At 34.3% G+C, this 18,111-nt stretch overlaps 1 protein-coding gene across 2 annotated transcripts in view; it reads left to right on the top strand.

Annotated features, from left to right (window-relative positions):
• The window catches only part of LOC105486891 (ubiquitin specific peptidase 47), a 116,741-nt gene that overhangs the window by 58,565 nt on the left and 40,065 nt on the right, over nt 1–18,111 (top strand). For both annotated transcript variants that reach the window (XM_011749969.3, XM_011749970.3), the window contains 3 exons: nt 1,259–1,404; nt 1,817–1,896; nt 3,961–4,110. In XM_011749969.3, the coding sequence (XP_011748271.1) occupies nt 1,259–1,404; nt 1,817–1,896; nt 3,961–4,110 (376 nt within the window). The remainder of the gene's footprint in view (nt 1–1,258; nt 1,405–1,816; nt 1,897–3,960; nt 4,111–18,111) is intronic.

Below are 18,111 nucleotides of genomic sequence, written 5' to 3'. Positions count from 1 at the left end.
GTACATTACTAACTTTAGTACCTCAATCTTATTTCTTTCCATGAGATCTTAAGTTCTTCAGTTGGGAATTCACTTGTTATTGAGACAGTAGCTGTAGCTAGGGCTAGACTGCTGTTTATCGTAAGTTTGTGAGGGTGAAAATCTTACCTGAATTATTATTTTGTTTACTTTCTTGTATTCCCTTTTAAAATCTTTTTATTACAGAAAATTTTAAACATTCAAAAAAAGGGAAGTAGGCTGAGTGCGGTGGTTCACACTTGTAATCCTAGCAGTTTGAGAGGCAGAGGTGGGTGGATCTCTTGAGGTCAGGAATTTGAGACTAGCCTGGCCAACATGGTGAAACCCAGTCTCTACTAAAAATACAAAAATTAGCCGGGCTTCATGGTGCATGTGTATAATCCCAGCTACTCGGGAGACTGAGACAGAAGAATCGCTTAAACCCAGGAGGCAGAGATTGCAGTGAGCCAAGATTGTCCCACTGCACTCCAGCCTGGGCGACAGAGCGAGACTCCTTCTCAAAAAAAAAAAAAAAAAAAAATAGTGTAATGAATCCCTCTTCACCAATCATTCAGCTTTGAATGTTATTAATATCAACTCATAATCAATCGTTTTTGTCTATACCCTCCAACTTGATTATTTGGAAGCACACCTCCATCATATCATCTGTAAATTATATCTCAGGTCAGGGCTATGATTTCCCTGATTGCCTTGTTTAACAGTTTGTTTAAATCGGGATCCATATGAGCTGTATGTTGCAATCGATTAATAAAATTCTTAATCTGTTTAATTTGTTTATAATCCTCTTTTATCTTTTTTCATCCTTGCAATTTATTCCCTACAAAAAATAGAAAGAAAACTGATGTCATCTATCCTGTAGTTTTCCACAGTTTGGGTTTTGGTGGTTGTATGCTGTAGTATCTCATGTAATAGTATTCTTCTGTTTCCTGTATTTTTGTGAATTAATAATTAGGACAGAGGTTATGGTCAGATTCAGGTGCCGCAGTTAAATGAGCTTTGCCTTTTTTTCTTGAGAACTTTTGCCTTGTTACGCCTTTTCTTATTAAAATCAAAAGTTCTTCTGAATTTATGAATTAGGGAAACACTAATGTTTCATTAGATATTATTCGTTTCAATTAGCATTCAAACTCTGTATAGCTTCCAGGATTAAAATCTTAAATTATTATGATTTTGATATTAATTATGCTTTTAAATAATAAAATTATTTTATAAATAATTTATTAACATTTTGTTTTAATAGGTGGGAATTTGAAGAATCTGAAGAAGATCCAGTGACAAGTATTCCATACCAACTTCAAAGGCTTTTTGTTTTGTTACAAACCAGCAAAAAGAGAGCAATTGAAACCACAGATGTTACAAGGAGCTTTGGATGGGATAGTAGTGAGGGTACTAATTCTCTTGTAATGATAAGTGTTCTAATATTCAGACAATTCTAGGAGACAATAATATTACAAACACATTACACATAACTTAATTACCTTTATCTTAAACCTTTCATTGCAAGTTTGTTGTCCTAGATTTTCTAACACATTTCATAACTCTACAATGAAAAATAACAAACATGACAAATATTGTAGCACCATAAAGTATATACTATTTGTAGAATGCTGCAATCTCTTTATTTTCTGGTGTATGAATGCCTTTTCGTGACTGTCATATGTATTTTTGTGTTCTTTTTTAAATTTGGCATTATTTAAAGTAGACTTTTCAATATTTCTGCCTATTTGCTTTTAAACAACAGATTGTTTCATTACATTAAGTTTATTGCTATTTCTAATTGAATTTTATCTTAAAATAGCTTGGCAGCAGCATGATGTACAAGAACTATGCAGAGTCATGTTTGATGCTTTGGAACAGAAATGGAAGCAAACAGAACAGGTAATTTACATCTCTCAAATCCAGGGGACTGTTTCCTAATAAATCACTCATTACCTTAAATGACTTTTATTCCATTGGAATGTTTTGGAACTTGGGGATTAGTCTCCTGGTTAAAGTACCCAATGGGGAATTGAAAGTACTGAGCTCTCATTTAGCCATTAACTGAATTATAAATAGCATCATTAAGCCACCCTAGACTTCAGTTTTCTCATCTTTAAGGAAATTGGGCTGTATAACCTGGGAGCTGTCTTTTAGCTCTGAAAATTATACATTTAAAAGCTGTATATATGTGTTTTGGGGATGATTTTTGAACAGCATTTTCAGATAATTAGGTAAATTATATGTCCTGTAATCTGTAACACTAGTCATGAAGCATTACTTTTATTTTGACCAATGGAAGTATAGTCTTATGTATTTGACATTTAGGATCCTCATTAATCTGACCCTATTCTTATGTAATGGAAAGAAGAGCAGGTTAGGAGTGGAAAGAACATTAGATATTAGGATGAGGAGTAAGGCTGAATGGGATGGGGCTCAGTACATGGGAGGATTTATACTGGGTATACTAAAAGAAGGTCACAGGGATAAAAGGGGAAGAGTATATAAGGTAGCTAGAAGGGTCTGATATCTGATTGGAAGTACTGTGATGGCTTGTACCAGAGTTTTTCAAAATGTAGATTACAATCTATTCACGGCTTATAAAATCAGTTTATTAGACCTACAACAGCATTTTCAAAAAATGGAATAGAATAGAGCACAAGAGAACATCACATTAGAGTAAGTATTATTTTATGAAGCTTTTGTTGAAGTTGCGTGCACTGGGTTGCAGTGTAAATTACTTTCTTATGGTGATTTGCTATTCAGTATTTGAAAAACACTGGTTTGAACCACTTCAAAAGGCTGGCCTAGGTGAAGAAGACCGTCACATATGACTGATGCTGATGAATGAAGAAGGCTTCATTAAATAAGTGGTATTAGTGTAGACAGTGATGGTCAATCCAGTTTAAAGGCTTATAAATCCTATTTGTTTGAAGAAATGTAAATTTATGAAAGAGGCAAAATGTAGTACACTTATCCTCATGCCTATTCTTACTTAGGAGATAACGAAAAAAATTTAAGTTCATTTAATGATCTAGTTTCTCTCCATAGTCTTATGGGGCTGTGTTTTAGTAACTATGTAGATGGTATTGGGGGCTGTTTCTTTTCCATAGGTCTGAAGTTACCCTTCTTCCTTGTTACATCCCTTTTTGTGGGTCAACACTTCCATTAAGATCAGTTGGGGCATTCCTACTGAGTTCCTAAGTTTTGTAACAAGACTCTTTGGTTCTTACTTAGGGAGTTACCTGCTGCCTTTGAGTCAGAAAAGCCCTAGTTAACTAAGTTTGGGGCCTAGGTGAGAGATCCATTCTTTTAGGTGAGGATATTTTGAGAGAAGTGGATTTTAAGATTTTTTTTGAATTTCCATACATTTTTAAAAGATTGTTGTGTAATATTTCTACATAAAATTGTTCTATGTATATTACTGAAAGCTAAAAGGTTTGATTTGCATCTTGAGCTAGAGGATATGATTTATACATCAGAATATATTATTGTGAGAAGTGGTGATAGACATATGTAAGTTATTAAAACTCAACCAGTTGTTTAGCTGTATAATTATTAACATGCCTAAAGTGATAGGTTAGGATTTACTCTCATCTTAATGTAAAGATAATTTGAGGCTTAATGGTATAATAAATTGGTAACTAATTTCATCAAAACTTACATTAATAGGTTTTCTCATGATGAGTATTGAAATCGTTAATTTTTGCACACTGACTCAAGTTAGTGTTAATCTAATTTTATTGATATTTTTAGGTGATTTGTGTTTTTTAATTTTTTCTATAAAATTTTAGATAAATTTAAATATTAAATATATAATAATTATAGATAAATATTAATGTTTTCTAAGATTTTAGCTGTAAATATCAATATCCTTTTGTAAACCAATCTAAAAAGTGTAGATTGTTATATATTTTAAAGATTATTTTTAAGGAACACTTAAAAATGTAAATATTTTATTTTTAGGCTGATCTTATAAATGAACTATATCAAGGCAAGCTGAAGGACTACGTGAGATGTCTGGAATGTGGTTATGAGGGTTGGCGAATCGACACATATCTTGATATTCCGTTGGTCATCCGACCTTATGGGTCCAGCCAAGCATTTGCTAGTGTGGTGTGTACCTTTCACCTGACTGCTTGTGTATCCTTACACAGAATACATAATAGCACAGTGGTATAATCTCTTGTAAGGTAAGTATCATCCTAGATACACCTTCTTGGGTTGTTAGTCATTCCTGCATTTAAATTAGCAAGATCTAGAAGATTTTTGACCCTTCAGTGAGTCCTAATAGTGCATGTATTATAAGAGAAAAAGTGAATGCAAATGTACTGCCTCATGGTTCAGTGTTTTATTCTTTTGGAGAGGTGATTAGATGATTTCACTTTTATCTTTTTTTTCACCTCTAAACAGTCTATGTTATAAATGCTGTTATTATGACCACCTTTTGCATTGGAAAGTACTTTTTTGTTTTGGGGGGATTGTTTTGGTCCACACACTTTTAAAATTGGAAAAAGCACCTCTGGTTTTTATGACAAACAGTCCGTATTTTTAAAAGAAGCATCCCTACTCTAAATATTTAGTTTAAAAAACATACACTGTAGTAGCACAGATAATTTGAAGAATCAAAACTGTAATCACCTTAATTATTCACATACTGAGTATCTAATTGGGGGATTAGCTGAGATTTTCTCATTCTGCTTGTCATCCATTTCTTAATTGCTTTTTAATAATTTTTTAATTGTATTTTATCTGTACGTATGTGTATTTACTTATACGACAGGAAAATCATGGAAAGACTTAAGTTGATATTTAAAAGTAAAGTGCTCAAAAACATTTATTTGAACCTACCATGTGCCACGGGAAGCTTTCAAAGCTGAACAAGATATCTTTAAGAAGTAGAATTTCATTATGTTTTATGTTTTGGTCTTATTTATGTTGTTATTAAACTGATGGTGGCTTGTAGCTAAAAATCAGTTTTTTAAAAGCTTTTCTATACTTCTAAGATAGTGCTACAAATATGGTTTAGTCCTCTGGCCTCTAGGACGATTGATTCCTTTTGATTTTTTTCTCCTACCTTTATGTGGCTATTAGGAAATAACCAGCAATAAATTATGGAATCAGTCAATGGGGATCCAAAGCAAACATCTAAGTAAAAGACCTTTTCTGGGTAGTGTAAGATCAAGTCTCCTTTCCGCTACTGTTTTTCATAGTCAGCTTCCTGAGTATATTTGACACATTTTTTAGATGTTTAGTACTACCTTTTTAAATGGCCATCTAGGTGTGTTAAATGAGCTTTCGTTTGGGTGGCTAGTTTTGGTTTTTATTTTTTAAACCTTATTTTACTTTAATTTGGCAGTTCAAAGTAGAAATGATATACTGAAAAAATCATTGAAAAATAAACATTTGTCTTTCAATGACTGATTTCCACTAATTTTTAAATACTCGCATTTTTCTGACATATATACTAGGGAAATATTCGGTAGTCCCAAGTGATATGGACTATTTTTTCTACCTTATTTATTAAAGTATTTTTATGAAAAATTTTCCATATATACATTTAGGTTAGTTTTTAACATATTAATTTGAGTATTCAGCGAATATAATTGCTTAGCTAAATCTTTATGTCATTACGTATTCACCTGCTGATTTGCCACCACTCTCTTAAGTACATTAATAGACAAAGTAATGGAGTGATTTGGAGGATACTTCTGGGGATGTGAACAATATCACATTTCTAAATGGAATTCTCCAAAGGTAGTATCCTCCACTGATGATACATAGGTGGTAGTAGTGGTGGTGGTTCAGTGGGAATTGGAAGTTGCAGCTATGAAGCAGTATGTGAGCAGGTTTATAACACACATGCGCTAATAGGGCTTGCAGAAGAGAACTTAAAACTTTCTAGACTTTGCTGGAATCTCTTGAGGGAAATTACAGCAGGTGAAACTACCCAAGATAGGGGTTCTAAGGAGGATACTACCTTCGGAGAACTTTAGTTAGAGGTAAGTGATTTCTCATTATTTTCTGAATTCAAATCTATAGCCTAACTCTTCTTAGTCCACAAATATCATCATACAGCATCTAAAATTGGTTATATGTGACTGCTTGCCATTTTGTGTTTTGTGGACTGTATATGTTTTAAAAAGAATTGGAATTATGGAATGCAAAAATCTAGTTAAAAGAGGTATCATAAAAATCACTCATTCAGATTATATAAAATTGGCCTGAATTTTAACTGGACTCTTAAAATTATTATTCTACCTTTTTTAGTGGACTGGTATTTTTGTCTTATTTAATATATTAGATATAGATGTAGGCTGGGCACAGTGGCTCACACCTGTAATCCCAGCACTTTAGATAGCTGAGGCGGGCAGATCACTTGAGGACGGGAGTTCGAGACAAGCCTGACAAACATGGTGAAACCTCATCTCTACTAAAAATTAGCCGGGCATGTTGGTGCATGCCTGTATTCCCAGCTACTCAGGAGGCTGAGGCAGGAGAATTGCTTGAACCCAGGAGGCAGACATTGCAGGGAGCCAAGACTGCACCACTGCACTCCAGCCTGGGTGACTGAGCAAGACTCCGTCTCAAAAAAAAAAAAAAAAATAGATATAATACACTAGCACGTGCATGTGCACACACGCATACACATTGATGGTTATATATTCTGTTTATTGTATGTTTCATTTAGTGTGCCACAATATTATGGGTTTAATTTCAGATAATTGAGAGTGAGGTCTTTTAAAAATTGAAGGGTTTTTCTTTTTTCTCTCTCTCTCTTTTTAAAAATTGATTAAATATTTGTTTTATTTTTTAGAGATGGGGTCTTGCTGTGTTGACCAGGCTGGTCTCAAACTCCTGGTCTCTAGCAATCCTCCTGTCTCGGCCTCTCAAAGTGCTGGGATTTCAGGCGTGAGCTACCACACCCAGCCAGGGATTTTCTTTTTTAAACCTTCATCTAAAATGTCCAATTTCTGGAGTTGTTTTATCTTTATGGTCAAATAAATTAACTTGCAAATAACAGGGAGGATTAAAATAGGACTGAAATTAGCACTCATCTAATTTATTATAATATCCACAATCAATTTTCATGGGACTTTTTTAGTATGATAATAGATTATTTTTATAATGAATGCTGGGAGACTTCTGCAGTTTTAAAAATAAGCTCTGGTAAAGTAGGGAGGCCAAAAAAAAGCCTTTTTTAAATAATATTTTCTTTATTCAATAGATTTTTAGTTATTATAACTGATATTTGTTAGATTTCTGATCTTCATTTTACTCACCCAAGTAGGGAATCAATATCGAAAGGCTATTCTGCCATTCTGTATATCTCAGATTGAGTTCTGTTGAATACTAGTCTGTAAAAGGATTTAGTAAATATTTTGGGGAAGGTATCCTTGATTAAATAGATTTGGGAAACTATAACAATAATCCTCTTTGGAAATACCACAGTGCATATTATATTGTAAATGCCCCAGTGATTCCTGTAGTTGAGAAGTTTGTTTAAATGTGTTTAACCTAGCATTTTCTTTCTCTGTGGGATGTCTGTTAATATTTCAAGAGACATTAGGATTCTGAGGAACGTAATATGGGAAGCTCTACATTCTACATTAGATTAAGGTGATTTAAGAATATCACTACTTTGTTTATATTTGTGTCCTTGGGATGTTGAGAGGGAGTGAGAATACTAAAATATGTGTTACAATTTTCTGTTGTTTTACATATTTTTTATTAATCCTGAAAATATCAGCTGAAGAATTACTTGTAGTAATCCTTAAATAATTTTGTTCTTAATGACTTCTTAGACAGAACCTTCTATGTTCACTGACTAGATCAAAGTAACTTTGTGCTTATTGCCAACCTCATGTGAGAATGTATTAAATAAGGAGATAGTTCTAAGTACATTCTAGTAATACATAGAAATTAGATATATTAACTTTTTGTTTGTTAATTATGAAAGCATAATTTATAAATTAAAGAAAAACGATGTAGCCTCATGTTTGACATTATCTAGGGAAGTGCTTTTTTATTTAACAGTAAAATTTTAGACATTGTCTTTTTATTGGTATATTTTGTCATACAACATTTATTTAGTACCTACTCTATGGCAGACAGTGTTCTAGGACATTTTCTTTTAGGATACTTTTATTCTGTTATTCATTATGTACATTTAAATACCTGTTTATTATGACAAAAAATGTGTTCAAAAGTTTGATCAGGGTTTAGCTGCTTAATTTCATATAGTGCCTTTGGAGAAATAAGATTATATAAAAGACTTGTTCCCTAAGTAAACATAGTTTAATGATTGTTTTAAAGTTTTGAATGGAAAATTGTTAAATTAGTAAGTATTTATGAAATCAAAAGCATTTCAACTGTTTACACAAGTTTATATTATAAGTCCTACCCTGACATAACAGGTGGTTTGGACATTCTTATATGGCTGACTCAGCCACAGAACTCATTTGGGTGAAGGAGTGGTCCAGATTTGTCCAAATATGTAAGCATCAGATAAAGAAAAATCTCTTCCACAGACTGTACCCTCATTTTTCCAGGAATGTGTATGGTTGGACATAGTGGGAACAAGTTTAAACAGTGGGGACTTCTGCTTTCAGGAAGATGAGGCAATCCCTATTCCTCCCACTAAAACAGCTGAAAACCTTGAGCATTATATATAAAAAAAACTTAAGAAGACTGAAAGGTGGAGAGAAGGCATACACACTAGGGACCTCAGCACCCAAGGAATAGCACGGTGGTGAGTTCCGTGGGTTTTCTTTTTGCCTAATATATCCCAGACTTGGAACTGAAGAAACTGGCAGCCTGGAAACAACAATGGGCACAGACTGAAAAACTCTGTTCTTTTTAACTGAAGGACCAGGAGGAAAAAGCCTAGCAAGCCAGAAAACTTTTAGACCATAACTGCTGTGCTCTAACCAAACACCACAGAAAAAAATGGCCTTACATCAACTTGTGCCTGCCAGTGCTGAGTGGGGAGCCTAGATTCTCTGTTCCTTCACCACCTCCCAGGGGTAAGGAGGTGAGCCCCTCCTGCTTGTGTCAGTGTTGGGGTGTAGTACTGAGATACTCCTGCCCCTTACAGCCAAGGTTATATCAGCAGAGGCCTACTGAACAGCCAGAATTCCTTTCCCTACCCAGCACTAACAAGGAGCTTCCTCCATTCAGATGTCCACATACGCCAAGTGGGAAACGTGGACTTCTAATGCCATCTAGCACTAATATGGCAGAGCCCTTTCCCCAGATGGTACAGTGTCAAAGGAAGCATTTAAACTAGAAGGTTTAAATATGGTCCAGAATCTCATAACACCCCAAATATCCAGGTTTCAATTAAAAAATCACAAATCTCAGTTTGAGTTAAAAAAGAAAACCAGTAGGCATAAACACTGAAGTGACAAAGATGTTAGGATTATTTGATAAATATTTTAAAGCAGCTATCATAGAAACACTTCAGTGAGCAATCCTAAGCACACTGAAAACAATGGGAATGTAGAACATTTTAGGGAATCAGAGATATAAAGAAATGAAATTTTGAGACTGAAAACTGCAATAAGCAAAATTGAAAACCCAGTGAATAGGCTGAACAGCTGAATGAAAGAGGCAGTAGATCGAATCTGTGAACTTGAAGATAGAACGATAGATATTACCCAATCTAAACAGCAGAGAGAGGATAGACTGAAAAAAAATATATATACCCTCAAGGACTTATGGAACTATAACAAAAGGTTTGACACTGTGTGATGGAATACTGGAAGGAGAGCAAAAGGTATAACACTTGTGTCATTAAAGTCCTGGAAGGAGATTAAAAAGGAAAAAGAAGACAGGTACAAAGAAATAATGGATGAACATATTCCAAATGTAGCAAAAGGCATAAACCTACAGATCTGAGAAGCTGAGCAAACCCCAAACAAAGTAAGCCAGAAGAAATCAGGAATGGCCATGTTAGTGTCAGATAAAGAAGACTTTAGAGCAAAGAAAATTACCAGAGACAGAGAGGGGTATTATATTGTAATAAAAGTGTCAAACAACCAAGAAGGCAACAATCCTAAATGTGTATGCAGAAAATAACACAGCTGCCAAAATACATGAAGGAAAAACTGTCAGAACTAAAAGGAAAAAGACAAATCTACAATTACAGTTGCAGACTTCAGTATGCCTCCCTGTCTTACTAACTGATAGGTAGAACAACTAGACAGAAATAGCAAAGATGTAGAACTCAGCATCACCATCAACCAACAGATCTAATGAACATTGCTAAAGTGCTTCACCCAACAGCAGCAGAATACATGTCCTTTTCAAGTGTCCATTAAATATATACAAGGATAGACCATATACTCTGGACTATAAGACCTCAAAAAATTTAAAATCATGGAATGTGCGATTTTTTTCAACAACAGTGGAATCAGATTAGCGGACAGGAAAATCACGAAACACTTGGAAAATAACGCTTCTAAATGATCCATGGGCCAAAGAGGAAGTCTCGAGGGAAATTTTAAAAATATTTTGAACTTAATGAAAATTAAAACATAACCAAATTTTTTTGAGGCACAACTAAAGCAATACCGAGAGGGAAACTTACAGTATTAAATGCTTATACTAAAAGACAGGAAAAGGGCCAAATCAGTAATCTAAGCTTCCACCTAACCTGAAAAAAGAAGAGCAAAAGAAACCCAAAGCAAGCAGAAGGAAGGACATAATGAAGAAAAGCAGAGAAATCGGGTAACATTGAAAATGGGAAAACAGTAGAGGAAGTCAACAAAACAAAGGGCTGGCTCCTTGAAAAGACAATAAAATTGACAAATAGCAAGACTGATAGAGAAAAAGGGAAAACAAAAATTTCCAGTATCAGGAGTGAAAAGGATATAACTATAGATCTTGCAGATACCAAAGGGATCACAACAAACAACTCTGCACACGTAAATTTGGCAACTTAGATAAACCAATTCTTTGAAAAAAGAACTCAGTAGGAATTAGATAATTTGAATAGCCCTGTAACTGTTAAGGTAATTACATTTTCAATTTAAAACCTCTTGAAAAGGAAATCTCCGAGTCTGGAATGTTTCAGTGGATACTTGTATCAAACATTCGAAGAATAGTGAACACCAGGTCTATACAATTTCTTTTCAAAAAAAAGAAAAAAAGAGGAGGAAACCCATAGTTGTGTGACACTATTCTTACCTGATATTAAACCAAGATAGTTCTTTAAAAAAATCAGTATCCCTCATATGTATAGTTGGGAAAGTTCTTTCCAAAATATTAGCAAATGGAATTAAGCAATTTATAAGAAGAATTATACATTGTGACTAAGTGGGGTTGATTTCCAGGATTCAAGACTAGTCAATATTTTAAAAATCAATGAGTATAAACTTCCATATTAACAGGCAAAAAAAGAAAATTCACATGATCATATCGATTTAGAAAAGGCGCTTAATAAAATTCAAAATTCACTTATAGTAACTCATTACTAGGAATAGAGGGAAATTTCCTCAACTTGATTAAAAAACATATCTAAAATATCTATAGCTAACATCATACTTCATGGTGAGAGACTGCCTTCTTCCTAGGGAATGGCAAGCTTGTCTAGGCAAGGATGTCTGCTCCTATCACTCCTTTTCAGCATAGTCCTAGAAGTCCTAGCCAACACAGTAAGATAAGAAGAGGAAATGAAAAGCACTACTAGACAGAGTGAGACTCTGTCTCAAAAAAAAAAAAAAAAAAAAAAAAAGAAAAGAAAACAACACTACTAAAGGAAGAAATAAAATTGTCTGTATTTTTAGGTGACATGATTATCTATGTAGAAAATCCCAAGGCTTCTACCAAAAAAAAAAAAAAAAAGAAAAAACCCTGAACCAATACGTGAGTTTAGCAAGATAGCAGGATAAAAATAAACATAAAAAATAAATTGTATTTCAAGATACTAACAATAAACATGTAGAAAGTGAAGTTTAAAGTACAATACCATTTATAATTTTGCAAAAAGAAAAAAGATGGAAGCCGGGCGCAGTGGCTCAAGCCTGTAATCCCAGCACTTTGGGAGGCCGAGACGGGCGGATCACGAGGTCAGGAGTTCGAGACCATCCTGGCTAACACGGTGAAACCCCGTCTCTACTAAAAAATACAAAAAAAACTAGCCGGGCGAGGTGGCAGGCGCCTGTAGTCCCGGCTACTCGGGAGGCTGAGGCAGGAGAATGGCGTAAAAACCCGGGAGGCAGAGCTTGCAGTGAGCTGAGATCCGGCCACTGCACTCCAGCCTGGGCGACACAGCGAGACTCCGTCTCAAAAAAAAAAAAAAAAAAAAAAAGAAAAAAGAAAAAAGATGGAAATCCAACAAAAAATGTACTGAACCTATGTGTTCAAAACTACAAAACTTTGAAAAGATCTTGTTAAATAAGCTAGGACCAGAAAGACAGATATTACATGTTCTCATTTACATGTGGGAACTAAAAATAAAGCTGATCTCATGAAGGTGGAGAGTAGAATGATGGTTACCAGAGGCTGGGAACAGTGTGTTTGAGAGAGATGGGGACGAAGAGAAGTTGGTTAATAGGTACAAACATACAGTTAGATAGAAGCAGTAAGTTCTAGTGTTTGACAGCAGAATAGGGTGACATATCGTGTATTTCAAAATAGCTAGAAGATTTTAAATGTTCCCAATACAAAGAAATGGTAAATGTTCAAGGTGATGGATATCCCAAATACCTTGACTTGATTCTATGCATGTGTCAAGTATCACATGTACTTCATAAATATTTACAGTATTATGTGTCAAAAAAAAAACATTGAAAGGAATATTTAAGTAAATGGAGAAACATACTGTACTTATTAATTGGAAGATTCAACATAGTAAAGATAATTACATAGTCTTAATGCAGTTCCTGTCAAAGTCCAGCAAGATTTTTTGAGGACGTATACAAGCTTATTCCAAAATGTATATGGAAGCCTAAGAAACTAGAATAGCTAAGAGTTTTCAAAAATAAAAATGAAGTTATCAATCTACGTGATTTGAAATGGAATACTGCTTAGCCAAAAAGATGGATTATATGGTTCTTGTAATCAAGACTATGTGATATTGGCAGAGGGGTAGACAAATAGATCAGTGGAATAGAATAGAAAACCCAGAAATAGATCCACACAAATATGCCTAACTGATTATTGACTGAGACACAAAGGCAAGTCAATGGAGGAAAAATGGTGTTTCCAGCAAATGGTGATAGAACAACTGGACATCCATATCACAAAAATGAACCTTGACTTAAATAACTTTATACAAAAATTAACTCAAAATGGGTCATAAATGTAAAACGTAAGACTAATATAACTTTTAGAAAAAACATAGGAGAAAATCTTCCAGATCTGGGCTAAGCAAAGAGTTTTTAGATTTTCTATCAAAAGCATAGTCTACAAACAGGACAATTAGCAAACATTAAAATTAAAAATATTTACTCTCTGAAACCCCATATGATAAAGAGAAGCTCTAGACATTTGCAAGCTGTCTGTCTGACAAAGGACTCATATCTAGAATGTATAAAGTACTCTCAAAACATCAGTTTAGAAAAATTCATCTAGACAATTGGCAAAAGGCATAACATTTCATCAAAGAGGATATACAAATGTCAAATACAGAAAAGACATTCAACATTGCTGGCTGTTAGTGAAATGCAAATTCAAACCATAGTGAATATATTATTCTTTACCTGCCAGATGGCTACAAATAATGATAGCATGGAAAACTGGTGACTATGTAGAGAAACTGTATCACTCATACACTGCTGGTGGGAATGTGAAATGTTATGGGTAGTTTGTTATAAAATGACACATGCAATTACCATAAACTCTAGCAGTTGAACTCTTGGTCATTTATCCCAGAAAAATTGAAATGTATGTTTACATGAAAACCTGTGCACAAATATTTATTCCATCTTTGTTTTTAATATTCAAAACTGGAATCAGCCCATATCTGCTTCAGTAAGTGAATGGTTTAACAAACTGTGGTTCATACAAACCATGAAATAGTACTCAGAAATAAAAAGGAACAAACTATTAATAAACACGAAAACTTGAAAGAATATCCAGGGAATTATTCTGAGTGAAAAAAAACCAGTCCCAAAAGGTTATTATATACTTTATGATTTTGATATGACAACATTTTAGAACTGTGGGACAGATTAACCATTACCAGGTCTTATGGATTTGGTGGGAGCAGGGAGAGGAAAAGCAGGTGGTTGTGGCTACAAGTTATACCCATGCATAGGAACTGTTCAGTCTCTTGACAGGCATTGGATACATGAACCTCTACAGGTGATAGAATTGTATGGAACTTGATAGACACATATACACAGGCAAATGAGTGCACTAAAGCTGGGAAAATCTGAATTAGATAGGTGTGTGAATGTCAGTATCATGGTTATGATATGCTATAGTTTTGCAAAATGTTTCCAGTAAACTGGGGGAAGTGTACAAGAAGTCTCTATATTATTTCTTATGATTGTGCATGAATTTACAATTGTCTCAAAAGTTTCAATGAAAAAAAAAATGACAGCTTAGGTAAAAGTATATAGCCCTTTTCCTAGTTAAAAAAGAGTACTATTAAAGTATATATTCTGGGAAAGACAGTTGAATATATTTTTAAGGCAAACATCATGTTCCTGTATATCAGTAGCACAAAAATTGCTTAGTACATCAAAATCAGGAAATAATTCTCAGTGGTGGATCTTTCTTTTTTTTTTTCATATAAAAATTGAAGTGTGGTGTTTTAACACTCATTTCTCTATTCAAAATTAAATAGATTTTAATTGATGAATAATTCATATATACATATAAATGATTAAAAAAGGATTTGTAGGCAATACCATTCCTTGCATATACCTTTCGATTGCACTGTGCCTAGATTATCTGCATTAACACTAAAATTGGGATAACTAATATTTTTTTTTGGTTGGAGAACTAAGGATGTAAGAATTCTTTATGTTCTATCCTGAATTCTGAAAATTATAGTGTAAAAGAATGTGCACGCTGGGCGTGGTGGCTCACGCCTGTAATCCTAGCACTTTGGGAGGTCAAGGCAGAGGATTGTCTGAGCCCAGGAGTTTGAGACCAGCCTGGGCAATGTGGTGAGATCCTGTCTCAAATTAAATAAATAAATAAATAGATTTGCAGAATTACATTTTGCATGATATATGGGGAGCAGTAAGATCTAGAATATGAAACTATTGTCACTCTGGAATTATCAACATGGTACTCTGACTGAATTAAATACTCTCAAATGAGCAAAACAAAAGCTGGTATCCAAAAACTTAAGCAAAGAAATAGATTTAAAAAACAAAAACAATGCTGGAAGAAATGAAGTGGGAGTTCATCAAATTCAGGAAAGAAACAGAAGAAAAAGACAAAAATATCTTAGAAGTGAAGAATAAATTGCAAAATGCTCAAGAGAAAATAGAAAGAATGAAAATCTAATGAACGACACTGAATGGAAATGAAATTTTTGTAAAAGTAAGCAGGATCTCAGAAAAAAAAATACTGAAAGAAAAGACCAGCAAAGGATGTCCAACATAATTGGAGTCTGTGAAGAAGAAAAATAAAACAGTGCAACAGAACTAATAGATAAACTATAATTCAGAGAAACTTTCTGGGAATAAGGGAAATGTTAAGTCTACCTTTTGAAGGACCTGGAATGATAAACTCTGAGATGTATTTTAGTAAACTATTAAAGATGAATTAAGGCCAGTCGCAGTGGCTCCCTGTAATTCCAGCACTTTGAGAGGCTGAGGCAGGAGGATCCCTTGAACCCAGGAGTTTGAGACCAGTTTGGGCAACATGTTGAGACGATGTATCTACAAAAAAAAAAAAAAAAAACAAAAAAAACAGTGACCAGTTGTGGTGGCATGTGCCTGTGGTCCTAACTATTCAGGAGGCTACGGTAAGAGAATTGCTTGAGCCAGGGAGTTCAAAGCTGCAGTGAGCCAGCACAGCGCTGTACTCCAGCCGGGGTGACATAGCAAGACCTCCTCTGAAAAAATAGATGAATTGGGCTGGTATCACATTTCAGAAGAACAACATGCAAATCCTGCCAACAGAGTAGCAATTTCCAGAAAATCAAGAAAGTACTAGCCACGGGTTTGATAGCCAGGCAAGTTTTTCTTAATTATGACAGCCATAAAAAGACAAGTTTGAATATTCAAGAACTCATTGGATATTATATCCATGAGCCATTGAGGAGTTCATTAGAGGATGAGCTCAACCCAACCAAGAAATTACTGGGGCAGCTTCAGCAAAAGAACTGTGAGCACTTACTGTATTAAATTAAGGCCTAAATACACGGGTGGGAACATGGGTAGCAGAATAGTATGAAATGTTACATGTTAGACAAAGTACAAATAATACCACTTTTCAGAAGGGGGAGTGAAAGGGAAAGCAGAATAAGATCACAGACTATTGTGTGGGTGGGAAATAAAGGAGACCATTTAAAACTGGCAGACACTGAAAGCTTAAGAAAGTAAACAGGGTGGGGGTGGGTGGGAAAAAAAGGGGTCCAAGGGCACTAACAAAACTATAAATGCAAAAGTAACTGTAGAATAAAATTACAAACCTTGCTAAATACCAAAAGAAAATTTAAGAAACAGCAAAGGAACACAATAAATATTACCTAATACACACAGTAATTACACAGTAGTGACCGAGATAGAACCAAGCATGTCAGTCATATCAAATATCAGTGGGTTTAAATAGCCTATTAAAAAGATTTTCAAGTTGGTTCAGAAAGCAAACATTAAAATTTGGTTTTGGCAGGAATCTAAGTGGATGTTAAAATCAAGGGTGGAAGATTTAGTAAGGCTCAGGATTTTTACATGGTCTCCAAGTATCTCCTTACAGATTACTTATTAGCCGCAAGGGTAAAAATAATAACTGTATAGTAGAGAGACTGGACGATACCTTGACCAGATAATTAAAGCTAATATCGCTAAAGAGAAAGTTAGGTACATCATGGCCTGTGACTGTGCTACCCTTAGAAGGGCACATCTTTGCTAATATCGTAGTAGCCTAGCAAGGAATGTATGAAATAAATCTAATAATGAAGAACATCAGACAAACCCAAATTGCAGAACATTTTATACAATAAGTGGCCTCTGTTCTTCAAAAAATATCAGTGTTATGAAAGAAAGGCAAACTCTGGAACACCTCCAGATTAAAGGAATCTCAAAAGACCAAACAAAATCTGTGGCCTTGGGATAGATTGTGTACTAAATGGAGAGAAATACATTATTAAGGTAATTGACAGAATTGGAATATGGATGATGAAAGTACTTTATCAGTATTAAAATTTCCAGAGTTTGATTACTGTTTGTTTAAGAATATCTATTCTTAAAAAGTTATATCGAAGTTAAGAGGCAAAGCATAAGGTGTAAACCTACTCTCAAATGGCTAAAACAAAGATAATAGTGTTGGGTTGGACGAGATAAAAGCAAAGTTGGCAAAAATGTTTAAAAGTTGATGAATATGAGTAAAGTATTTGACAGTTCTCTGTTCTTTAAACTTTTTTTTCCAAGTTTTAAATTTTTTTAAAAGATCTCTAGGTATTAACTATAAGCCAGAGACCAATACACACTCACCAAAGTAGAATTTGAGTTACATAATTGTCTCACTCTCCCTCTCCCCCCATCCTTTTTTGAATATTGAGTTTTTACCAGTTCGAATTACCACTATTTGGAAAGCCTGACGTTTAGTATCAGTCTGTGTTAAGCTATAGATGTAATTTCTTTTAAAGCTTGTTTTTCTGTTGTGTTTTTATAGAACTTGCCTTTTTTCCCCTAAAATATGCCTGAGAGAAACAAACAACAAAAAAAACCATTTTCTAAATGTGTCCTTTGACCACCAATAAAATGCATGGTCATGTGGAAAAAAACCCAGCTGTTTGGTTTCTTCCCCACGTGTTTCCTTGTGTTCTGAGAACAAAATAGGGGATCAGATGGGTTTAGACACCTTTGAATATCTATGTCTTCTTATTTTTATCTTGTTCCACAGTGAGCTCTATCAAACATTATGTGGACAGTAGTTTTCTAAGCTTTGCCAGCTATTTTGCAACTATGACCATTAAGCTCCTTTATC

The sequence above is a fragment of the Macaca nemestrina genome, chromosome 12 (genome assembly GCF_043159975.1).
Source record: "Macaca nemestrina isolate mMacNem1 chromosome 12, mMacNem.hap1, whole genome shotgun sequence".
Taxonomy (NCBI): domain Eukaryota; kingdom Metazoa; phylum Chordata; class Mammalia; order Primates; family Cercopithecidae; genus Macaca; species Macaca nemestrina.
The sequence above is the reverse complement of the archived record's forward strand: the minus strand, read 5'-3'. Positions and strand labels throughout refer to the sequence as shown.